The 27466-nt window shown below is 35.4% G+C and overlaps 1 protein-coding gene across 4 annotated transcripts in view; it reads right to left on the bottom strand.

Annotated features, from left to right (window-relative positions):
- The window catches only part of ATP8B (ATPase phospholipid transporting 8B), a 294637-nt gene that overhangs the window by 11051 nt on the left and 256120 nt on the right, over positions 1-27466 (bottom strand). For 3 of the 4 annotated variants that reach the window (XM_072539697.1, XM_072539698.1, XM_072539695.1), the window contains 9 exons: positions 26970-27300; positions 19581-19908; positions 17120-17439; positions 14555-14839; positions 13716-13992; positions 13106-13427; positions 3058-3335; positions 1826-2049; positions 515-740 (listed from right to left, as the gene is read on the bottom strand). In XM_072539697.1, the coding sequence (XP_072395798.1) occupies positions 515-740; positions 1826-2049; positions 3058-3335; positions 13106-13427; positions 13716-13992; positions 14555-14839; positions 17120-17439; positions 19581-19908; positions 26970-27300 (2591 nt within the window). The remainder of the gene's footprint in view (positions 1-514; positions 741-1825; positions 2050-3057; positions 3336-13105; positions 13428-13715; positions 13993-14554; positions 14840-17119; positions 17440-19580; positions 19909-26969; positions 27301-27466) is intronic. The other variant, XM_072539696.1, reaches the window with a different exon arrangement.

Here is a 27466-nt window from a genome sequence, read left to right as displayed (position 1 = left end):
TAACTTTCCTTCCATGTAGCTCTTTTCCGGTGGTTTTTTATCGCCTGCAAAGAACCGCACATTTGCCATGTTGACATACTGACATAAAAGTGCTCTGCTGTTTCTTCTTTTAAGTGACCGAAGTTGCAGGTTATCATCTGCCAATCCCATTAACTTCAACTATCTATTCAGCTTACAGTGCCCTGTTAGCAGACATACTATGGCTTTTACTGTTTTCCTGTCTTTGCTTATTAGGTCTGTCGTAAATTTTGGTGAATGTTGTGCAATGAACTGTTTCGAATATCTTTGTCCTAATGAATTCCTCCACTATTCCAGATATTTGTGAGCTACCCCCTTTTTTGTAGCCATTCTTGTTATTGTCTTTGCAACTCCGCAATAGGATTCCGGTCCAACGAATGGCATTGATAAGCCTTGCTTAGCCATATAAAATTACCCGCGAAAATAATTATATTATATTTTTCAATATATACATACTATAATATACTACACTTACTAAAACATATAAATAACTTACCAAAAGGAACAAAGAAAAGCACCATTGAGACGAAGCACCCTTGAAGAGCACTTCTAAAAAATTCCTTTTTGTTGAAGAAAAGGTTATAGTGACCTGGTTTATACAACTGTGGGTAAAGGACACTATTCTTGTCATTTACGTCTTGGTCGAATATGCCGACCCCTAGGACGGGCAACGATGTATAGAAAAGATTGTAGATTGATATATACATGGGATCAAAGACAGTCTGAAAATAAAACAATTACTTTTCTCTTCTTACAAGTTTTAAATATGTTCTTGGCGATTAAGTTGGCCTATTAGATCAACTAGATTAGGCCAATTAGACATTATACCATTTCATACATAAATTGAGAAAGAAACAGTAATGGTAAAATTACGTGGTATATTTTGTTTATTGTGCATCTATATATTATTTCCATTCCACCAACCAAGTTAAGGAAGAAATGATTTTCATTCGTGAACAAAACTTGATTGTCTTCAATGATTATCAGTAATACTTTACATAGCCTCATTGTTTTGATCCTATAAATTTTACTAATAAAGCAATACGAGTTTTAAAAAATGCCCTAGGATCATCCAATTGGTGAGCGGAATTGAATGTTAGTAGATGAGTAAGGTTCGTTCTGGCATCAGAATCGGGTTTTGTCTGGTATCTTCGGAAACGATCGCAATATGACGTCACGAGGCCGTTGTTATGCCACCATTGGTTGAGGACGTGGTCTCGAGACACGAGGATACGTAAGCTCACGTTCCGACACGAACCGCCATCTTGAAAAACGATCACGACCCGAAGATACCCGACAAATCCCGATTCTGATGCCAGACCGAACCTTACTCATCTAAAGCTAAAGCTTGTTTACTATTCTATACATAAAAATGTATAGATCAGTAAATACTAATAGAATAAATAAGTTTTCATGTAATAAAACTCTGAAAAATTGAAAATATTTGAATTTGTAGGACAGAGCTGGATTGCACAATTATTTTATGAAAACAGAAAAATGATATGTCATTTTTGTTTAGGTAAATTGTCTTTATGATTTTGAAAGAAATAACTGTATATTTTTAGTATTAAATTTTCAAACACCACATCGAGCATTCCGATTTCCTCGAACCAACCTTCCAAAACGTTATTTTTACTACTTTTTTTCACAAATTTTTAAAAATCACAAATCCATAAAATAAAAATTCATTTCTAAACGGTGGCTTATGAACCCACTACTTACATTACATAAACAACTGAATTTTACTGAAAATTTCACGAACTAGCACCAAAATGAGCAAGTCTTTATAAAAAAAAAATGTGCTTACCTGAGCGCTAAACCCGCAAAAGAAGGCATACCAAAAATGGCACAGAGTGAAAGCGAAGTTTTTGTTAAAAAAGTATCGTAAAAAGCTACACATTCTGTAATAGGACCATCTTCCATGTACCAATAGTAACCTTTCCAAAAACCTGAACTGTGCTATTGAGTAGTCAGAAGCTAGAACAGCCTGCATTCCTTCTTGGCCTGATATTCCAACTCCAATATGTGCAGCTGAAAAAATCACACAATGTACTCTATTAAAATAAACTTTAGATATAATGAAGGCTTCAGACTTTATTATTCTTTATATTAGAATGACAGTATAATAGCTGTCGAGGATTTAAACCACGATTAAAAATTTGTAAAGACACTAACGGTAAAATTCTACATGATAAAAACTCAGTTCTTAAAAGATGGACAAAACATTTCAGCGAACATCTAAATATAAACGATATTGAAGAAGATTACAACCTAGACAATCAACAAAATCTATAATGTCAACTCTACAGTGAAGACCCAACAAGAGAAAAAGTGTCAAATGCCATCCTAAAACTCAAATACAATAAAGCCCCAGGAATCGATGAAAACTGTTCGGAAATGTACAAAAAAGGTGGTGATCAACTTTTTGCACCAATCCATAAACTAATAGTACTTATGTGGCAGAATGAATTGGTACCATAAGACTGGCTAAAGGGAATATTAGGTCCGTTACATAAAAAGAGTGATCAACTGGAGTGTAAGAACTACAGAGGCATTACTCTGTTAGCATATGCGTATAAAATCTTCGGCAATGTATTGTTTGAACAACTTAAACATTTTACAAAGGATATTGTTGGTCAATACCAATGCGGATTTACTGCTGGAAAGTCAACTACACATCAAATTCAAGCATATAGACAGATTCTAGTAAGGTCACTAGAATATAACATAGATACACACCATCTCTTCATTGACTTCAAAGCAGCCTATGACAGTGTGAAAAGAAATGCATTATATAATGCAATGATAGACTTTGGGATCCCACCTAAGTTAGTTAAGTTGACCCAACTAACAATGCAAAACGTAAGCTCATGCGATAGAATTGAAGGAGAAAACTCTATGTTCCTTAACAATAGCCCCCAGACAATACTACACTAAGCACTAATCAATGCATTTCTGTATTAATGCGATTTTATTTAATACCTATAATCAAATTAGTATTTTTCTTATATATGTTCTGAAAAATGTAAAATTCCTCACCTTTAATCATTGACACGTCATTCGCTCCGTCGCCTATAGCCAACGTCACGGCGTGTTTGTTCTTCTTAACCAATTCCACCACCAACGCCTTTTGTAACGGAGTTACTCTACAGCAAATCACAGATTTACATTGCATCACTACTTCCAAAAATAACCTTTCCATTTGGGGATGTAAACAGTGCACCAAAGAATGACCGTTTACAACGATCGCGAAACCTCCAGACGTCTCCTCCGGTGGTCCTGCTTCTTCGATACCTCCGTGATATGCGAGCTCTGTGCTGTAAATCAAATTTGGTTGTTTTTGTTAAAATATATATATATACAGGGTGCGTCATAACTATTGGGACATAGGCCAAGGACAGGTTATTTGGACCAAAATATGGCTATTGGGCCAAATATGCCTTAATAAAATGTTGCTGAGAAAAAAGATACAGGGTGTTAAAGTTAATTTTTGTTTTTCGTTTTTTGCTAATAGTTTCCCTGTATATTTATAAATTGCTATCAAAATTGGCACAGAGGCATCATCTTAGACAAGAAATAGTATTCTATTTACAATTCCACTATCAAATACCAAACTAATAAACAAAGTTGCAACTAACTAAGGTTTCCGTTTTGACGATAAATCAAAACTAAACACACTTTAACTTAAAAGAACTCACAAAAACTCAAACTAAATGTTCTACATGGTCTCCTCCGATTTCTATGCCTTTTCTAATTCTTTTTATAAAGGATTTTCGGACGTTAAAAAAAATATTATTCTGTCCCCTTATAAGATTAGCTGCATTTTGAATGTATCTCCAAAGTTCGTCTCGTGTATTAATTTCATTGGCATAAACTAAGGACTTCATATGTCCCCAAAAATAAAAATCTAGCGGGTTGTACTCAGGACTTCTTGGTGGCCATTGAAAATCACTGCCTCTGCCAATCCATCGTTGAGGAAATACGTCATTAAGATGATTTCTAACAGCTAATGAAAAATGAGGTGGCGTTCCATACTGCATAAACCACATTTTTCTTCTTACATCCAGTGACAGATCATCTAAAATATCACTAAGAGTATTTTCCAAAAAGAATAAATAAGAATCTCCATTTAAATTCGGAGGAAGAATATAAGGCCCTAGTAGTTGGTCGCCTATAATGCCACACCAAATATTCAATTTAAACTCATGCTGAAAATGTCTAGCTTCAATAGCATGCGGGTTTTCTTCTTCCCAATAATGACTATTTCGCCAATTAAAAACCCCTCGTCTGGTAAAAGTTGCTTCGTCGGTGAACATAATATTCTTAATAAAGTGTCTATCATTGGGATGTTTATTCAGAATACGTTGGCAAAACTGTAACCGTCGTGGAAGATCTGTTGGAAGTAAATTTTGAACAGGAGTGAAGTGATAAGGATGGAGGTTCTCTTTTTTTAGAATTCTAACAATAGACGACTGACTTACTCCTGTTGCTGCTAAAAGATGTCGTGAACTTATTTCAGGATTTTCATCTACTCGAACCAAAAATTCATCTTCTTGATTAGGTGTGATTTGTTTCGGTCGAGCACCCCGATTTTTAGTGTGAAATGACCCAGTTTCACCTAAACTACGATTCTTTGCTGTTTGCGTATTCCACTTTCATTCCATACCTTCTGGCTGCCGAGCGACCGCAAAAATTTTCTTGTGCGTATACGCAAATCATATCTCGCATTTCTTCATTAGTAAAATGATTGTGACGAGGCATTTCAATCAAAAAAAGTAATGATTACTTTTAAAAAATGCAACATTACACTACACTGTCACATCAAAAATAATTAACTCTGAACAAATGACATTTACCAACAACAATTATCTGACAGTCCAAAGCATACTTTCCATAAATGAAATAATATTTGAAATCTTTTTTTAAGACTCTAAGCAGTTCGACTGCGTTTTTATCGAAAACGGTTGAAATTATCATGTTTAAACAAGAGTACCAATTTTACGTAAAAATGATGTTTACGTCATATTTTCTAATAAAAATTACTAAAAAGTTTCATCAGAAAAAGTTTAGACTCAATTTGATCATTAGGAATGATCCACGTGGCGTCCTCTATGACAAAACGTAAAATTGTAAATAAAATACTATTTCTTGTCTAATATTATGCCTCTGTGCCAATTTTGATAGCAATTTATAAATATACAGGGAAACTATTAGCAAAAAACGAAAAACAAAAATTAACTTTAACACCCTGTATCTTTTTGGCCTGCATATTTGGCCCAATAGCCATATTTTGGTCCAAATAACCTGTCCTTAGTCTATGTCCCAATAGTTATGACTCACCCTGTATATGTATCACGTTTTGTCATACGATTTTGTAATTTACTTAAAAGCTTTATTATGGTATTTAGAAAAACTAATTGACAAATGCACTTTTGTTTCCGGTTACAATATGAAAGTATTGTTACTTACACATTATTTTAAAATCTTCATCTAAACTAGTCTATCTATAACTGACTGCATGCACTGTTTTTGAATATTTATACAATGTGTTCACGGATGGGGTGTCAAGAGGGAAAACTATTTATTTTTATTTTTAGCGAAAAGTTTTCTGTGGACCCTCTGTGGACACACTGTAGCTATTTTAATACATGGTATTATATTTAATATTAATAGCGTGTGTAACATTGTATACCATCCACATTTCTATACAAACTTTATAAACTAACATAAAACGCTGTCGCGTGAAGTACCAGAAACCTGTCTCGAAATAGGATGGGAATATAAGCATCTGTATCTGTAGAGTAGGGAGGGCGAGTTAAGTTTTACAGCACTTAGGCCACAATTGACCCATTGTGCATCCTCCCAGGGAGCTGTCATCCTTAGCTGATTGTCTATCTTGCCATTTCTAGGAAGGTGGACAAGTCACCAGGAGAGATCTCTCTTATGTGGGCAGGTGTGGGCCAGAACTCGCCGAACGCGTATTCTCGTATTAACGATAACTCCGGGCATTCACATAGGACATGCTCTACAGTTTCGTCTTCTCGTTCACACTTCCTACATAGACGTGTGTCTGCTAGCCCCAGTGTGTGGAGGTGTTTGCTTAGTTGACAATGACCAGTTAAAAAACCAACTGTCAAACGTAGGTTTTTCCTGGTCATTCCCAAGTACTTCTTTGATGTTGACTCTTCAAGGTTACTTAGTGTTACCCTGGCAAGTTTACATCATTGCTCTTCTTCCCATCTTTTTACGGTTTGCGTATGGGAGTGACATTTGACAATTTCCGCGATTGTTGTAGTTGACCAACCAAAAAGATCCCCAGGTCCTAAGAGTCTTAGGCCTGCCGCCTTCCTAGATAATTGGTCAGCAATTCGGTTGCCTTTATTCCTATTGTGTCCCTTAACCCACCTCAGGATGATGGTATTACCATCTTAAGCTTGAGTTAATGACTCGTGACACTCCATTACTAACCCTGATGTGACACGTGGTCTATTCAAGGTTAGTAGCGCTTGTCTGCTATCTGTGCAGACCATTACAGTTTTTCCTGCTATTCCTTTTTGGGTTATCTCTTTTGCGGCTACGGAGATACCAGTCAGTTCTGTCTGAACAACGCTGGCATTTTTGTCCATACCACACTTTATTCTTAGGTTCAGTGATCTGGAGTATATCCCGCATCCTGAGCCTTCTTTCATTTTGGAGCCATCAGTGTATATGCAATAGGAATTTGCCACATTTGTCTCCCTATACTGTCTTGTTTCGATTTTGTAGGGTTTGTTAAAGACAAACTTTGGTTCAATTAAGTCGCAGCCTGCCTGTAACAGTGGTAGCGCATCCAGCTCTCCCCACCAGAAACGAGTTCTCAATTGTCCCATCCCTACATCAAGGTTCGCACCAGATGAGCGCAGTCCCATCATTGTCCCTAGCGCCACCACTTTGACATATATATCTAGAGGCATGATCCCAACGATCAACTCCAATGCAGCAGTTGGTGTTGTTTTCATGGCACCTTTTATACTGCAAGCCATACGCTGAATATGGTTTGTTAATCGCTGTTGCCTGTAACACTTTTGGTACCCAAGCAATAGCTCCGTAAGTTAGCATTGGCCTAACGACAGCAGTGTAGACACAGGCGATCACCCTGGACGAAAGGCCCTAGGTGCGTCCGACCGTTCGTTGACACTGCTCATAGGCAATATATGCTCTTTCAGCTCTAGAAAAAAGTGTATTTATTTTTCAATATCCTTTCAGCCTTTTCCCAGCAATGTTCAATAAGTTCGATACCCATTTTATAATAATACGCGACTTCTCCTCAAAATGCCCATTATCTCCCAACCGAACTTCTTCACGGTTGGAAATTTTGAAACACTGAGCAATTTTAGGTGCATGAGGTAGCAATTCAAACTTTAATTAATGAATTTTGCCATTGCAGTAACGGATCTGTGAGCTGGTGAAAATGTGAATTATCATGAAACGGTCTTCGCCTTGTTTGGAGCCGGTTCTTACTTTTGTGTCCATTGTTCTTTTGTCTTGGGCGTGAAGTGATGAGTGTTTTGATCCATGTTTCATCCATGGTTATGAAAAGGCGCAAAAATTCTGCTTTGTTGCTGTGAAAATTTGCTAAACACCCAATTGAAACACCTTTCACGATACTGTTTTTGCTCGAGGGTTCTGAGCTTTCTCATGTTCAAATTTTCAGTTATTATGCGATGTACCGCAATTTTTGAAATGCCTCTAAGCCTGTTAGCGTGCGTACCTAGGTATTTATAAACCTTAAGAAGGCTTATGACATAGTTCATATGGAGCATGAACTGTGGAGACAGAAATAGGTTTCTGAGTACATAAGACTTGTGAAGGATATGTATGAAGAGCGCATACTCGGTTTCCATTGAACGTGTTTCAAGTGGAATAATTTCATTGTGCTATCCTATATATGAGAAATAAATAATTATTATTTTTTTCTGATTTCTAAGATTATACTATATATCATTAAAAAATAATTCGAAATTCAAATAATCATAACAAAATGTTAGAAAAACAAACAACGCTAGATGCATTATCAAAATCGTCCATTCATAATAAAGTTCTAAGTTAAACTACTATTATAAGACAAAAGATAAAACGTTAATTCGAAAGAAATTTGTGTTATTCATCAATAGACAAGCCGAGTATATTAGAGAGCAGGTAGATAATGTGAACACACATACGAATCTAACTAAATTTTGTGCTGATAATTTTATGTTTTCAGAAAGTTGATCATTTTTTACTGTATCTAAAACGAATCCAGAAATTATGATATAATAAAAGACTTAACACAATTCAGGAAACACTCCTTTATTCCTTCATTTTGTGTTTTGGTAAATATATATATATATATATATATATATATATATATATATATATATATATATATATATATATATATATATCGTTTATAAATAAATAAAATCAAAAAGATACGTATTTTTTTCTACAACCACTACTCAAAAAGCGCTTTTTTGCATAGTTTTATGTTAACAAACTTGATGTTTTCTCACAATAATTGAAATATGACATTAGTGTGCTGTAAAGTGACCTTTCTGTGACACAAAGTTTGTTCTGCACAGTTCCACATAACATTCTAAACAAAAATCATATAATGGGCCATTGCTGTCTCATTAAGACTAACTACACGTATTTTCAACTAATATTGTGGTCAATTTCTCATTAAAGATAGTAAATAATATTAAAATAACACAAGACAATAACTTCAGAACAATAAATAATGCATTTTACAAGCAACAACTAATTAGATATAATAATATTATGAAAAACAATGTAATTGTTACTATTATACTATCATATCTATTATAATAACTATACTTCATTAAATAATCATTACTCTCTCCATAGCTCCAGGTATATGCCCTCCAGGTGTATGTAAGTGAAAGCCCTTAATTAGCTGAAGAATTCACTCATAAAACTAACCTAAAAATTTTTAAAATAATCAGAAAATTGTGTAATTGGAAACTGTGCAGCATTTTCTGTCCACTCTTTATATCATACTAATTTCGTAAGGTTTTATTTACCACTGTAGAAAATTGCGTCTTAAAATCTTCTAGACAATCTAAAACATAATCTAAATGTTTATTTATAATGCCAGATTCCTCTAATGAGATCGTTACTGCCCTTTTATTTCGCCAGCATATTGCCAGCACTTCGACACTATTGGTCTACCCATAATCCCTTGGTAACATCATCATCATGCAACTTCTTCTGTCCACTGCTGGACATAGGTCTCTACCATTTTTCGCCACTCTTCACGGTTCTGTGCTTCTTGTTGCCATTTCTTGGATATTCGTCTAATGTCGTCCATCCAGCGTGTTGGTGGTCGTCCTCTGCTGCGTTTGCCTTCTCGTGGGCGTCAGTCAATTAGTTTTCTGGCCCATCTTGTGTCTTTCAGTCTCGCTATGTGACATGCCCAAATCCATTTCAACTTGGCTATACGTTCGACGACATCACTGATACCTGTTCTTTTCCTTAAGTCTTGATTCCTTATTTTGTCTTTTTTTGTCACGCCGAGAATTGATCTTTTCATGCGCCTTTGTGACACAGGCATTTTTAGTGCTATTGTTTTTGTGAGCGTGAGAGTTTCTGCTCCGTATGTCATAATAGGAAGAACGCATTGGTCAAATGTCTTCCGTTTCATAGCTATCGGGATGTTGCTCTTAAAGATGTCTTGGTAACATACGAATTAAAAATATTATTTCTAGAAATATATTTATATTATTACTACTCAAAATGTAGAGCCGATTCTTCCTGAGCATGGTAAAATTTAAAGGAGATACTGCGTTGAAACAGTACTTACCGATGAAGCCTGTCAAAAGGGACAATAAAATATGGGTAAGGAGTGACGCTTTCACTGGTTACACCTATGACATAAATGTGTATGCTGGGAAGGAAGACGAAGGAAGTTAATGGAACGCTTGGTGAGCTAGTCGTGCATAAATTAGCTAGTACAATAAAGTCTAAAGACGTAGTACTACGTTTTGACAGATTTTTTTCCTCGGTGAAGCTCATGAAAGAGATATCATTTCGATCTGTAGGAACGGTTATTGCAAACAGGAAAAATCTACCAAAACTCACCAAAAAATTGATTAGGGCAGAATCGGAGTTTGTTGTAAATAAATATGATATAATTTGTGCAGTTGTGATACCAAGGAAGTTGTAATTCTTAGTAACTGTCATGGAGGTGGCCTTACAACTGTAGTATTGCGCCGTGATAAGGAGGGGATCAGAAAATAAAATGCCTACACAGAGGCAATTAGACCAAATGACAGGTTTATACGACATGGATCGCAGATCGGGAAAATGGTGTAAAAAGGTGTTTTTAGACTGGTTATGGTTGCTGCCGTAAATAGTTGGGTAATCTACAACTATCTTCATCGAAAAAAATACATTTTCTTGAATTTTCAAGAGGTCTATCACACTTAAAACTGTAAAATTATGTTAAATAAATGTTTAAGAACACTTGGAACTTTTTTCATAGGCTACCACTGGGATATATGTCCCAGTTAACAATACTAATGGGACACATATGTCCCATCTGTCAATGTCAAAGTTAAGAAAAAAATCTTATGCAAACTGTTGGCGTAACCTAATCACATACAAAAAAGCTCAGAAATTACGATTTCAACCTGGTTATTTAAGTAACAAAGGTGGGGCTGTATTAGCTCCACTTTTGGGTGCTATTTATTATATTATACCCAAATTATAAGTATAGTAAAATAAAGGTGATAATAGTTAGCATGAACAAATGCATCATGTGCAAGAGTTTTTACGGAGAGATCTAATGCAGAGGGTTGACTTAAGATATCTTATTTATATCATGAAGAATACATAAGAAGCACAGGAGCGGATTGCTTAATTTATTCAAAACTAGAAGTTTAATTAAATAGTCAAAATATCCAAATCATTGCAAAATACAAGACAACTGCAATCAAAAATTTCTCGAAGTTGATAATATTTAGTCACTTCTGATCTTTGCTATGCCTAGCCCTAAGGCACTATCTAGTACAGTAATTACAACTCATTCATGGTCCGACTCGATTTCACCGGTGAGCTACTATTAAAAGCAATAGAACCTTTGGATTGTATACTGCACGCAAAGATACATTTCTCTGAGTAGCGTGTGATTCGAACGAATGATCTATGAAGCTACAGCCTTCGAAGTGCACCTGCCAGTTTACTGAGCGATCCAAACGACCACTGAACTACTCACCGATCGCTAAAATTTGAAATACAGAAACTAATTTGTTTCGTTTATTAATTGCTATATTTTTAATTCGAAAGACTAAACGTCTTTCAAATTTTAGTCTTCTTCTTTGTCAACCATTTTCCATCTACTCCTGAATGTAGGTCTCTCCCAATTGATTCCATCTTACTCTATCTTGCGCCAATGTAATCCACTGTTTGCTTGCCACTGTTCTTATGTGATCTACCCATCTTTTTTGAGGTCTTCCCATGCTTCTTGTTGTCGTCCTTGGTTTTTTTTAGTAAATTTTTTTTAGTAAATTTTAGTAATTATTCAAATTTATAAAAATCTCCTTCCTTTTCTGTTGTACATTCAATTAGTAGCCATAATCGATCAAAAATTAAGGGACTGACTAAAAAATTAATCATACACACATATATTTCCGGATCATTTTAGTAATCAATACTGTTTCAAACGAATTTGACACATTTTTAGTAATAAAAATTCATGCAACTTTCTGAAAATCAATAGTAATGCAAAAACAAGCTATCACTATCTATCTATTCTAAATTCGAGCAAGAAATACCTTGGTTAGTACGGATAATTAAATTTAGCACCACATTCTCCAAATCTTTGAATAGTAAAGAAAAATGCAGAGTGTTCGGCAACCACAAGAGATATAGAACATTAGTTTTTCTCTTTATCTTTCAACTTGTTTTGTATTAAAAATTTCGATAGGACACATGTAGTAATTAAATTAATTTGTTTTTCTGGTGTTTCAGTTTTTGCTTGAGATTTCGCCGCTTGTGAGCGGTACATTATGCCAAGAATGTGAGTTTACTAAAATATTCCAGAGAATTAGAGTAGTAAATTAATGTAAGTACCTCTTATTAATTTTTTTAATACCTGCTTTCGTTTCTGAGTTCTAGATCTGAGTTTTACATTTTTATTTTTAATATTAGTACTATGTATGTAATTTTCAGTATGCTTTCAGTATGCTGCTGCAACATATTATCTTTAAAAAGGAAAAGACAGTTAAGATTTGATTTCACGTACAAGGCGCCTGCGCATCCGCTTATACGTATTTCGGCCTAATAGGCCTCATCAGAACGGCATTCGCAGTCGCTCTGAACGTGAAAATAAGTCTTTTCTGTCTTAGGAAGCAACTCTAACATGGCTTCGTATACACGCAAATAGCGACATCTGATAATAAAATCCGTAAACTAATTTTCGAAACCAAATTCAGAATTTCACTTTAATCTGTGCCTTCTAAGAATTGCAAGTCAAAACAGACGTTGATAAAGATGTTATTAGAGACATGGGGAATCTAAAAATTGCATTCCACAACATATCTCCTCAACTAAGCAAAATTCTTATTGGTTGGTTGGTTCTGAATTGGTTTCTTGTAATCGTATCTTTATTTCAGAAGTATAAATAGATCAACACTATTACCTTAAAGTAAAAAATTGTTCCAGTTGCAATATGTCTCCGTATGAAAATATCCTTACCCATTCTTGAAGCTATTTTCTTGTGCCATTTTAAAGTAGATACTATTTTAATGGGAATAAGCCACAATTGAAGGTTAAAATAAGTTTATTGACGTTTCAATTTCCACTTCGCAAATCGTTCTCAAAATATTTTGTATCTTGACTTTCTACTTAATTCTCTTTTGTATATTTTAAGTAATTTCCTGTCCATCTCAATCTGCGATAGTACTTTAATTTTATACGAGAAAAAACAGCATCTTCTAACCTCTTAGGTCCATCACACTTCACGAGACACTCTGCATTGAACAATACTTAAAATGAGAAAGAAAACAATCAAATGAGAAACAAAAAACCTGTCGATGCCGTCATCTACCTTGCTCTCGAATTATCACTTTGTGTAGAATGTTCATCGTCCCACCTGAATGTGACGACGCTGACCGCCGGTGGACTAGCCAGCGTTTGGGGCGTAAAGACGGTGCTGCCTCCCCTAGACGACTCGCCAGAATCTACACGACCGTTTGACGTTTGGTTGACGTTAGGACTACGGGGTTGAAACGTGTGGACGATTTTGATGTTGTCGCGGAACTTGAGGAGCTGTTGCTGGACTTCTTCAAAGCTGGAAGCGTCCACTATGAAGAGATCCACCAGTTCGTCCGTCAGAAGTTGGCACGAGTAACCAATATTGATGGCAGTCTCTGGAATAATAAAAAAAATATCTAGCAAAACGGCATTTTTCAAAAAACAACAACAACTGCTTTTCAACAAAAGCAGGCAACAATATAATAAAGGAGAGATCAATCGGTTTGGAAAAAAGCAATAAAAACTAAATTGGAATGAATAAACAGCGAGGATAAAAAATCAAAACCACTATCAAAAATTAAAGAGAAATGGTATGAATACATCAATAAATGTGAAAATATTACCATTTTTTTTTAAATAGAAGCCATAGATGTCAGATTATACAAGACATTTTAACAACTTACCTTGTTTATCACCAGTAAGTACCCAAATCTTAATTCCAGCTAGAATGAGATTTGCAATAGTTTGAGGGACCCCATCTTGTAGTTTGTCTTCGATGGCGGTCACACCAACCAGTTCTAGATCTTTCTCTATTTCCTCGTAGAGGGTGTCCAACTTTTCTTCTCTATCTTCTAACGAAACGGCTGCCTCTTGGTGCCTTTGTTTCCAGTTGTTGAAAAATACTTCGTCTAAGTCACAGGAGGCCAACACCAATGTTCTCAAGCCTTCTCCAGCAAATTTCTGAAATAGAGTTGAGTGTTATGTTCAATGATAAAGACTTTTTCAAAAGGTTAAGATTAAGTAAACCGCCAGTGATATATATTCTGAGAAAATATTCTAAATAGTTGTTAATAAATGATTATAAAAGTAGGTGTATACATATTTTCATTTACTTAGTTTAGAGATTCAATATTTTCATAATCTTGATAATTAAAAAATGGATTAATTAACATTTTTTAAGAGATATTGGTCCTATTGATTCAATAATAGTAGTATTGGATTCCAAAATTAAAACTATGCACATAGTACCTAGGTTGTTAGATTATTTTAATAATTATAAAATACATTCAATTATACATAAAAAAGACTCAGATTAAGTATACAAAATATCCAGAGTGTAGTGGGAAATTTTCAAAACTTTCAATGATAGTACCGGATTACACTCTACATTGGCACAACCTCTTCTTAATCACGATAAAACACCGTCCGTTGGTTCTGACAATCTATCTCTCACAGTTAAAAATCCCCAGGCAATAATTACGCCCCCGATAATTACTAAACATATTAATTATTTATTACTTACATTAAGATGTTCTTGTGTTTTATGTTTAACTTCATCTTGGCCGTTTTTAAGTCTTTCATAGATGACGTTGTCGGCTCCTTTACAATATAACTTTAGTTTGCCATCTCTCCTCAGAATTACAGACATCCGCTTTCTGACGTTGTTAAAATCCAAAATACAGAGCAGTTCATACATTTCTTTGATTCCCATAGCTTCGATTGTAATACTGTTGGGAGCTCGCTCTTTGAACACGAATCCGAAATTTCTCGCTGCAGATACTAACGCCGCTTCGTCAGGAGATTGTGCCTTAAATCATAAAAAAATGCAATTTATTATATTCAAAGTATGTAATATACCGTTATTTCATTTAAACATACATAAAAAAAGAGTATTTCTAATCGCTATCTTCAATCTTAAGTTAAATCTTTTTGGTTATACAGTGTGACCCACTTATATTGGAAATATCGGTATAAAATAAGACAATTAAAAATAGCTTTTTATGAAATTGTGGTCATAGCCTATGGCCATAGCTATTTGGAGGTAGTTTGGATCCAGTCTCAGCTCTACATTTTCAGTTTAATCAAAATTTAATTTCAATTTATACTCATTACATTACAAATCAATTGGCACTTTCTACATTCATACATATATACAATATATATATATATATATATATATATATACATATATATATATTTATATATATATATATATATATATATATATATACATATATATATATTTATATATATATATATATATATATATATATATATATATATATATATATATATATATATATTTAATAACACACCTCATTCTAATATGCATTTACACAGAGTGTAAACACATATTAGAACACATATATACAGTGTGTGAGTGTGAGTGAGTTTTTAGTCCATTATGGTATAGAATATCCAAAAAACTTATTTAGAAATGTAGGCAATGATATTCTCCATTCTTGGAAAATATGAGGAATTCTAAGGGTGATTAATAACTACGTGCTATAGCAAACATACAATTTTTTAAACGGGACAAGATGCCTGGACGTCAATCAAGATATATACGCATGTTTTATTGACTATAATAAAGCACTCGATCAAGTATGACATGAAAAATTAATGAATGTCCTGAAATCAAAGAAGGTTGACTACAACGACCTCAGGATCATATCAAATTTATACTATAAACAGCGAGCAAAAGTACGTGTTAACGAACAGCTGTCAGAAGAAATTGAAATTAGACGTGGAGCGAGACAGGGATGCGTATTGTCGCTAATTCTTTTTAATGCCTATTCCGAAGAGATCCTGAAAAAAGCTCTTGAGGGTGAAACAGCTGGAATAAAGATAAATGGAGTTCCCATTAACAACATTAGATATGCGGACGACACTGTGATCTTAGCCGAAAATATTGAAGATCTTCAGAGACTGGTGACCAGAATAGCGGAGTATGGAATAGAGTATGGTCTAACAATGAATGTCAAGAAGACGAAATTTATGAGAGTATCGAAAAGAAATAACGAGAATCTTCTAATAAACGGAACCAACGTCGAACAAGTGGACAAATATGCATATCTGGGAACAATGATTAACTCCACAAATGATTACATTCAGGAGATCAAAATCAGAATAGAAAAGGCTAGAGCAAATTTCAACAAAATGAGAAGCGTGCTATGTACAAGGGATTTAAAATTGGAACTAAGAGTTAGGTTGGCGAGGTGCTATGTTTTTTCGACTTTATTTGCGCACAAAGGTGCTAAGTGAAAAATAGCTAAAACAGGCAGTTTTTCGAACTTTCTATAAAATCGCATATAAAGGCCTTAAAATATAAAAAAAATTAACTTTTTAAAGGTTTATTTATTAGTTTTAAGTATCAATAATTGAATCCCGTTGGAAAACAAAAAAAAAATGTTACAGATGGGTCAGAAAAGTGTCCCCAAATACATCTTTTGGAAGACGCCCTCTGCAGGGGTGAAAAAACCCTAAAAGTGTCAAAAAAATTTCATGTCAAATAAAAGTGTCATTTTTTTGTGTACCTAAAATCCTTCTTAGCAATGAATGACCATAAATATAATAGTTTTTTTTTTGTTTAATATCTAAAAATTGTCTTTTTTTTCAATTTAGAAAGTAAAAGTCCCCTTAATTTGTTGGTTTGTACATTATGTTTGTGTGCAACAAACCGTCTATGTAGATATTGGTGTGTTTGCCCAATATATGTTGAATTGCAGTCTTTACAAGTTATGTACTTTATACACAACATCCGACTAATGCTTGATGCTTACGTCTTCGGCCATACGCCTCAATCTTTCTACAGCTGCATGGTTTAATGGTGCTTATATAAAAAAATCATATGAAAATGAGCAAAAAAGTAGGTGAACGAAAGGTTGGAAGCTCAACCTAAAACCTATATGCACTGCCTAACACAAAGAATTCAATTTACCAATCTAAACTCTAAACGTGGCACACTAAATCGCACCAGGGGTCAACACGGTCGATATTACAGCTACTACAAAAATGAAATAAACTGTAATCTGCGCATATAGTTCGTTATAGTTATACTATTCAAATATATAAATGTTTTTCTTACCTGGTATTCCAATTTTCCATCATTGTGTTCTGACATGACGGTATGACATAAAGCCAGCAGTCTAAAAAAACTAAATACATCTGCGTCTCGTTTCCGCACAGCTTCCAGAAGGTGTTTGTCATAGAACCGGAAATCGGCTTCATAGTTGGGATTAAATGAAAAATCTAAAGGTTCAGTATCGTCGGTGATTTCGATGACGTCTCCCGTCCTCTGGTCAATGATATCACCGTACGATCGGGCTGCTATCGAACACTTGTTAAATGTCATTATGTTTTGTGTAAGCGTACCAGTTTTGTCGGAAAATACATATTCTATTTGGCCTAAAAAAAAAACAAACTTGTCAAATTAGAAGAATAAAAACTATATACGAAAATGTTTGCGTTTCGATTTAATTTGAGTTTCTTACCACTCCCTAACACGTGTTTCTGGGTCTACCCGTCATCAGATCAGAGAGAGTTTGTAAGAAAACTCAAACCAAACCAAAACGCACCGACTACTCTGGCAATTATAGAAAAAATAATTACCAGAGTATGCTACTAGAGACATCTAGTGATGAAAGATGAAGTTAAATGTGTCGATAGCAATTAAAGTAAATTGTATACTCACGCTTAATCAAGCCATTAAGAGCGATGCTGGGAATATTTATATTACAAACTCTCTCTGATGACGGGTAGACCCAGAAACACGTGTTAGGGAGTGGTAAGAAACTCAAATTAAATCGAAACGCAACCATTTTCGTATATTTATCGTCCTTACTCGACGCAATGAGTACAAGAAAGATGGTAATTTATATGGGTAAATTGTTGATGCATAGTGGAATATAAATATTCCCAGCATCGCTCTTAATGGCTTGATTAAGCGTGAGTATACAATTTACTTTAATTGCTATCGACACATTTAACTTAATAAAAACTATGATTTCATAATCTCCAAATGTTTCCCAACCATAAATAAACGCATATGGATGTCAAATGAAAAAGGTAGTCGATAAAGTGCATTCTTTTCAATGGACATGATTTTGTATTACTAGTATTACTTCGGTCAATAACTTCCAGACCTAACCATGAGATGGCGACTCTAATGAATTATCCACCTGACATTCCGTTAGTGTCAACTTTCAAAAGCATACTGTCAAAATTTCATGTCATTCGGATTATTATTTGCCGAATTACCGATACTACTTATATTATATGATTTCTATAAACAATTTATTCCAAGCAATTTGGTCTGTTGATTCATCCCTGATATTTGATGGGAAAAAATACAGTCCAAACTGAGCACTGGTTCAAGAAGTGTTACCAGAACTTCGCTCGATCGATTACAGCCATTAAACGATGATTTGCTGAATTAAAACGCAGTCGTGCTGATACCAATGAAGCTGAGCGCTCTGAAATTCCAAATAAGGCAGATATTCTCGAAAACACAAAAAAAGTATGGAAAACTGCAAACAAAGTGAAGTCACAAGAGATAGTTGACACTCTAAAATTATCAAAGCGTAGCATTTTCACAACCATGCACGAACATTTGGGTATAAGAAAGCTGTTTTAAAATTGGGTGCCGCATTTTCTCACTCCAGACCAAAACAACTAATTGATGAGTCTCGGCGCTGTTTGGACATGTTTGATCGGAATAAGTCAGGAGTTTTTCATCGTAATGTCACAATGGATGAAACATGGACCTACCACTTCACTTCGGGATCAAATCGGTAGTTATCTGAGTCGACAGCGCCTGGATAAAGCCGTCTAAAGGGACCAAAGATGCTATAACCTCTTTATTTTGGGACCCGCTATCTTTGATTATTTGAAACGTAAAAACAATCAACAGCGATTACTATATCAAATTATTGGAGCGTTTGAAGACCATAATCGCACAGAAAAAGGCCTCATTTGTTGAAGAAAAAATTGTTGTTTCACCAAGACAATGCGCCGTGTGACAAATCGGTGAAAACGATAGCAAAAATGCACGTATTGGGCTTTGAATTGCTTCCGCACCCACCTTCTAGTCCAGATCTAGCCCTCAGCGACTACCACCTCTTTTCCGATTAAAAAAATGCTGCGTGGCAAGAGTTATTACACCGATGAGGATGTGATCACCGAAACTGAACGGAAAAGCGTTGGATTTTTGGAAATTTTTTGGGGAAGAGAATAATTTACTATTTTTACTAGGAATAAGCCACAATTTTACTAAAATAAGTTTTATTAATCCCTTCCAGAAAGTGGAAAATGAGAAGGAAAGTTGGCTACAAATTGTTCTTGACCAATGCTTCTAAGCTCAATAATGATTATGAATATTTCTGAGGTAAAAAAAAAACAGTATATAAAACAATTTCCAACAAATACGTTAGATGAATGAACACATATGGATTTTGTATTCTAAATATCGCTTAAGCACATTTTATAAAACAGCGTTCGTACTGCCAAAAACAAATATCTTAAAATTTGACAATTCACATAATTCTTACCTAATTCTTCGTTAAGTGTTGTAGTTCTAGCTTTGGCTTGTGTCCCCGTCTTCTCATAGTACATCTGCTCATCCCAATTAATCAAAAAACTTTGTACGAACCTGATGACTTCGACGGAAACGTACAAAGATATTGGCACCACCGTATTCAGGACGATAGCGTACGAGAAAAACACCAATAGGGCTATGATGGTAGCGCCACCTAGAGGCTCCGTAGGCACCAGCGTGTCCCATGGGAGGTATGTCTGGAAGTACTGGCCAACGAGGGACTCCCATATACCGCACGCCACCATACAAAAAAGGCACATGGACAATAAAAAAAATACTATCTGAAAAGCAAAAAAAAACATCATAAGACGTTATAATTACATAAACTTTATCATTTTATACGGATGTGTTACATTTGCCCTTTCCTATGCCTCGTTTATTTTTCGTTCTACTATACATATCGTTATTAGAAATGAAAAAGGAAGCTACGAGAATGGAAATTCTGAAGGCTGCTAAAAACCTAAGAGGAACTAAAATATATATCAATGAGGACTTCCCGAAGAAAATACTACAAGAAAGGAAGCATCTTCTTCAGCTCATGAAAATGGTACGCCAGGAAGGACACACAGCCGCATTAAAATACAATAAATTATGGATAAATGGTGAACCATTCTCACTGGAGCAACTAGAAGGCATAGATGTAAATTATTGGAAGAAACCTGAAGAGAAGAAGGGTAACGCTAGGACAATAAACGACAGATCTCCCATATCTGATAATATAGATCCAAGAGGAAAATTGATGAAAATGGCGTCAAAAAACTAACAAAAAATATAACAAAAGACGGCGACAGTATAACGGAGTTGAAACTGTTTTGTAAGAAAAGACGCAAAAACAAAACAAAACAAAAGAAAGCAAAAAACAAAAATAGAAAAATAAGAATAGGAACGTGGAATATCAAAACATTTCTAAGACCAGGCAAAATGGAAGAGTTGGCAAAAGAAATGATAAAATACAAGATGGGAATACTAGCGCTACAAGATATAAGGTGGGCAGGAGAAGGGATGATTGCTAGAAGAAATTACACAATGTACTACTCAGGAGAAAGCAAACAGAGGCGCAATGGAACTGCCTTTCTAGTTAGTAATAGCGTAAGAGACAAGATTATTAACTTTAAAGTGGTTGTATATATTAGAATGAAAAATAAACAAGCAAATTTAACATTTGTCATCATATATGCCCCTACTGAGAATGCTCCTGAAGAAGAAAAGAATGAATTCTATGAGAAACTTGAAGAATTGTACGAAGAAATACCAAAGAACGACATACTAATCCTGCTAGGAGACTTCAACGCAAAGATAGGGAAAGAATACACGAACAGAGAAATCGCAGAAAAAGAAACGATCCATCAAAATACGAATAACAATGGCAGGAGAATATGTAATCTAGCAGCAGCAACCAATACTTTTATTATTAGCACTCAATTCAAGCACAAAAAAGAGCACAAAGTAACGTGGCTAATACCTGTAACAACAGATGGAAACCAAATAGACCACATCCTAATCTCAAAAAAATGGAAAACAATTGTACAGAATGTAAGGTCATACAGGGGAGCCAATGCTGATTCGGATCACACTTTGGTGATAGACGACATGAAATTGAAGATACTTAAAGATAAAAACGACAGAAAGAAAAGAAAGAGGTGGAATCGGTCGAAACTAAATACAGATAATGCAAACAGAAAATTTTGCACTAAATTAGAAGAAAAACTACTAGTTCTAAAACCATCAAACATAGATAAAACATGGGAAGACATAAAAGATAGTATCTTAACAACAGCAGAGGAGACGATAGGACTAATGGAAGACAATAAAAGAAAGGATTGGTACGATGAAGAATGCGAGCAAGCTAGTAAAGACAAGGACAAAGTAAGACACAGGTGGATGGCCACAGGGAAACAAGAAGATCTCCTACACTATAAAGAGAAGAAGAAAGAGTCAGACAAATGCTGCAAAACAAAAAAGAAGAAATGGATCGAAGAATTACTGCAGGAAATCGAAGCCAATAGTAATGACAATGCAAGACTATACAAATACATAAAATCACAGAGAAAAAAAGAGATACCGGCAAATATTGGAAAAATGGAATGGGAAACACACTATAGAGAACTGTTTAAAAAGAAAGACGAGGCTGAAAATGCAGAAAATGAAGAACAAACAGAAAATAGGAATGGAGAACAATCAGAGCCTCCCTCATACAGCGAAGTATTGGCGACCATAAACAGATTAAAGACAAGGAAAGCAGCAGGACCAGACGACATTATAAATGAGTTCTTCAAGAAAGGGGGAGAGGAACTAGCCCACAGAATCCACAACCTAATGGAACGAATATGGGAAGAAGAACGCATGCCGAACGACTGGAATTGTGGTCTGATAACACCAATCCCTAAAAAAGGCGACAAGACGAAATGCACTAACTACAGGGGAATCACGTTATTAAATACAATGTACAAAATATTAACTAATTTGATCAGACAAAGAATAGAAAAAGAAACTAGAACAAAAATAGGTGAATACCAACATGGATTCAGGGAAGGTAAGTCAACAATAGATGCAATACACATTGTAACGCAAATCGTCGAAAAAAGTTACGAGCACGGAATAGATCTACATATACTGTTTATTGACTACAAGCAAGCTTTTGACAGTGTAATAAGGGAGGAGCTAATTAAGGATATGAATCAATTAGGCATCCAAGAAAAACTAATAAGTCTCACGAAAATGACGATGAAGGAATCCAAGGCACGAATCTTAACAAGGGAAGGCCCGTCAGATGAAGTACACATGGAGGTAGGTGTCAGACAGGGAGACTCCCTGTCAACATTATTTAACATTGCCATAGAGGGGGCAGTAAGAGCAGCCAAAATTATGGGAACGATTATTATCGAATCTTCAGCCCAACTGATAGCGTATGCAGACGATATTGCACTGGTTACTAGAGATTTAAAAACCATGCAGAACATAATATTAATACTAGATAAAGAAGCAAAGAAGAGAGGGCTAGTAATAAACCAAAGCAAAACGAAATACCTCAAGTGTTCAAGAGAGAATACGAACATAGAGAAAGAAATTAAGCTTGGTGCATATACATTTGAAAGAGTACACCGTTTCAAATACCTGGGAGTGATGGTGAATGACAGAAATGATAGAACGGATGAAATAAATGAACGCATCCTACTGGGTAATAAAACCTACTGGAATTACCAAAAATTCCTGAAAGAAAAGTACATTAGTAAGAAAACCAAATTAAAAATTTACAAGACTGCAATCAGGCCAGTGATCACCTATGGTGCAGAGACGATGTGCCTAACACAAAAAGATGAAATGAGGTTGGAAATCCTAGAGAGAAAGATAATTCGACGAATAATGGGACCGGTGGGATTAAGTGTAGGCGAATTTAGAAGATTAACCAATGAAGAAATTAAAGAAGTCATCGAGGGTGAAGACATAATCAAGTTCGTGAAGACGCAAAGGCTCAGGTGGCTGGGACACACAGAAAGAGCTAACCCAGACGCTACCCTAAAGCGAATAACTGGATGGAGACCAACAACAAAGAGACCAAAAGGGAGACCCAAAACAAGATGGAGAGATCAAGTCTTAGGAGACATAAAGAAGCTGAGAATCTACAATTGGAAGGAGCGCTGTAAGGACCGGAAAGAATGGAGGAAAATTGTAGACAGGGCCAAGTCACACACACTGCTATAATAATAAAAAAAAACAACAGCGGACTGATTCTCCGCAATAAATAAATCAGAGAGCCCAAAAGGGCGGCAAACACTCCGCCAGGAGTGAATAAGCCATGGTGATGATGATACATATCGTGTCTGAGTGCTTCTAAGTGTTTCTATCTGAATATCTCTAGAATTTGTAGTATTGAATCTGTGCACATCATTTATTATTTTCAAAAAAACTTTTGAATTATTTTCTTTTTATTTTCCTGCAGCTTTTTTTTATTAGACTAACCATAAAAATTTCAATTTTTTTGATTTCAATCGCACTGAAAGTATTTTCACTTATATACTAAGGTGTTGAATGGGTTGCATAACTATTGGGTACATAGTAACGTAGAAAATGGTATATAGTTTTCTTAAAATTGTCAAAAATTGACAGATGACAGTAGAATGTGCTCAAAGTGTGGAGTAACTACCTAATTGTTTTACATTTTGAGTTTTTTTACTTAAAACGTAGATTTGTGGTCAGTTTATTTAAAATTTGCACTAATAAGTATTGACATTATTACACAATAGTGTTACTTTTGATTTCGGTAAATTGTTAATCATAAAACAAGACGATTAATCTTGGATTGGAATTTTTAGATGGGTAAATCTAAAAATCTTTGTGTTAAGAAAAAAAATCTCGTCCATTACTGCTCTATTAGAGAACACAGCACTTAGTCAGAGAGAGAAAGCACGAAAATTTGGTGTATCTCAGTCGTCAGTGAGAAAATTGAGTCAAAAACTCAAAGAGAAGCGACCTGTCACGCCAGTTCGGAAGGGCAGGTGTAGCAAAAAACTTTGTCACTCAATTTTAAAAAAGTTGGCTGTAATACATTTTCTCCAAATACCTCCCAACAAAATCACTCACTACTACGTTCACTAAATGTAGTCCAAAATACTTCCCTTCGACTCTGTTTAGGAGCATTCCGATCCAGTCCGGTGGAAAGCATTCATGTAGAATGTTTCGAACCCTCGCTTCATCCAAGACGACAACAACTTCTACTGCTGTATTTCGCTAGAGCTTCAGCAAATCCCACAAGAAACCTCATCTGTAATAGACAATTACCACTTACTAATAATCGTAGAATGGTACCGTCCACTATACAGATGTTAATTCCTTATTTATATATCAATCTGTTGTCGACCAGCCCTTTCACGGTCCCTCAAACTCCTCCATGGATATGTAAACTTCCAAATTTCAATATCGAATTATCCAAATATAATAAGAATGAAATATCACCTTCCGTTATCAAACAAAAATTCTATGAAATACTACATCAATGCAACTTCGGTAAGATCCTTTATTCAGATGCATCTAAGACTGAAGAAGGTGTTGGCTGTGCTGTTACAACGACTACAACCACCATCTTGTTTCGACTCTCCAGCAATTGCAGTATTTATACTGCTGAACTATATGGAATACTACAAGCGGTGAAAACTCCACTCAACGATGATAAAACTATAGCAATCTGTACGGACTCTCTGTCCTCCATGCAGTCTATAAGAAACGTACATTCTATCCACCCAATAGTTCAAGAAATCCAGAGTATATGTAATCGCCTTCAAACTAATGGAATTACAGTAACAATATTGTGGGTCTCATCACACGTTGGTATTCCAGGTAACGAAAAAACCGATCAAGCAGCAAAACAAGCATGTTTTCTTAACGTAACAACAGACATTCAAATATCATCAGATTTAAAAAGGAATAATCAAACATAAAATAATGGACCTTTGGAATGATCATTGGAAAAGAAGCAATACCAAGTTAAGCGTTCTACAACCAAACATTTTCTACCACCAGCTCCCACCAATGAAAAGAAAGGACAAATCTATCATTCGAAGATTGAGAATAGGGCACACACGCCTTACACATGGACACCTAATGAATTCCAGTAATCAGATTTTGCGCCAGTACTGCAACAGCACTACTTCCGTAACACATGTACTTCTTGACTGTCAACACTACCTAGTGGCCAGAAGAAAATACAATCTTGGTAACAACCTAAAAGACATACTTATCTCAAACAGCAGCAACCATGAAAATGTATTAAACTTTTTAAAAAACACAAAGTTATACGATTTAATTTAAAACAAAATGTACGAGGCGTGTTTTTTAAGTAAGTACCGTTTTGGAATTAAAAAAAGACGTGCAAAGATATGGCAATAATTTTATTTTTACATGAAAGGCTGTACCTTAATCTACTTTTCTACATAATTTCCGTGAATATTGAGGCACTTGTCATAACGTGGCACCAGTTTTTGAATACCCTCCTGATAAAATTCTGCCGCCTGACTTGTTAACCACTGCATCACAAATGTTTTGACTTCGTTATCGTCTTGAAGACGCTGACCGCCCAGGTGTTTCTTCAAGTGCTGGAACAAATGGTAGTCGCTGGGCGCCAGATCAGGGCTGTATGGAGGATGATCTAGAGTTTCCCATTTAAATGATTTGATGAGATCTTTGGTCTGATTAGCCACATGTGGACGGGCATTGTCATGCAGCAAAACGATACCCTTACTCAACTTGCCACGTCTTTTGTTCTGGATTGCACGACGCAGATTTTTCAATGTCTCACAATAAGACGCTGCATTGATTGTCTCATTACGAGGCAGAAACTCCACTAGCAATACTCCTTTTCTGTCCCAAAAAACTGTGCACATGATTTTCCGGACAGAAATTGTTTGCTTAAACTTCACTCTTTTGGGTGATGATGAATGTCGCCATTCCATGGATTGTTGTTTCGATTCTGGTGTGACGTAGGCCACCCACGTTTCGTCACCAGTAACAATTTGGTCTAAAAAATCTTCACATTCACTGTGGTACCGCTCAAGGAAAGTCAATGCACTGCCTAAACGTTGGGTTTTGTGCAAATCCGTCAACATTTTTGGAACCCAACGTGAACACAATTTCCGGTAATTCAAGTTCTCGGTAACAATGCGATACAAAACACTACGAGAATACTGATGAAAGCAGTCGGACAATGATGAAATTGTAAAGCGTCTGTTTTCTCTCACCTTTTCGTCCACTTTCTGCACCAAATTTTCATTAACGACCGAAGGACGTCCACTCCGTTCTTCATCATGCACATTTGTGCCGCCATCTTTAAATGCTCTCACCCATTTTCTTACCATTCCATCACTCCTAATGTTTTGTCCGTAAACTTCAACGATCTCATGATGAATATCGATCGGTTTTACGCCTTTAGCACTAAGAAATCGTATAACAGCCCGTACTTCACAATCACCGTGACTCACGATTGTTGGAGGCATCTTAAACACTGGAGTAAACAAGTATACAATGAAGAATCAGACTGTAATGGCGTCAGTGCGTAGACAAGAGATGTAGGTAACCAGTGCTCATGCGCGGAATGCCGACCGTAGCGCTGCGGCGGCGGAATCGCAAAACGGTACTTACTTAAAAAACATGCCTCGTATTATAAAAAATGTATTGTAACTAATTTGTACCCAATGTAAAGTATTAACCATGTAAACATGAATGTAAATTGTACCTGTGTCAATGACCATTAGCTGTCGAGACATGTCATCATCTTAGTTAAACCGAACTAATGAGATTTTTTCAAAACGGCTTTAATTATATAAATAATAAGAAAGAAATAAATACTTACTCCTATGATTAAAAAATTTAAGAGCCTATCAATGCTCGTGCGTTTAAATTTACTCTTCCCGCTATTTTGCATAAGCTTTGTGTCTTTACCAGCAAAGATCACGACACCGTAGCACCATTGCGTGTTCCTCAACACGCATCCTCTCAACATGATTTTGTCGTTGTCCAACGAATAGGACTTTCCCTTCCATATTAACACTCCCTCGAATTTGTTAAGGAGATTGTTGGGCATCTCGCAGAGAATTTCTCCGTCGAATTCTCCCAATAAGGCATCGTTCTGACCCATCTCTGCGGTTTCTAGTAGGCACTGTCTGCATTTTAAATTTGTCTCCCTAAAAATAAAGAAAATACAATTACAGAATAGAAGAAACAATACTTAAATCATACTACACTTAAATTAAAACAAACAAAAAAATGATACAATACTGCCGGGAGTATTTTTTTATCATTCTTAACATTTTTAAGATAATATGACCTTATTTTAATTCCTTATTTCAT

Source organism: Diabrotica undecimpunctata, chromosome 8 (genome assembly GCF_040954645.1).
Source record: "Diabrotica undecimpunctata isolate CICGRU chromosome 8, icDiaUnde3, whole genome shotgun sequence".
Lineage (NCBI taxonomy): Eukaryota > Metazoa > Arthropoda > Insecta > Coleoptera > Chrysomelidae > Diabrotica > Diabrotica undecimpunctata.
Note: the sequence above shows the minus strand (reverse complement) of the source record. Positions and strands in the feature narration are given on the sequence as shown.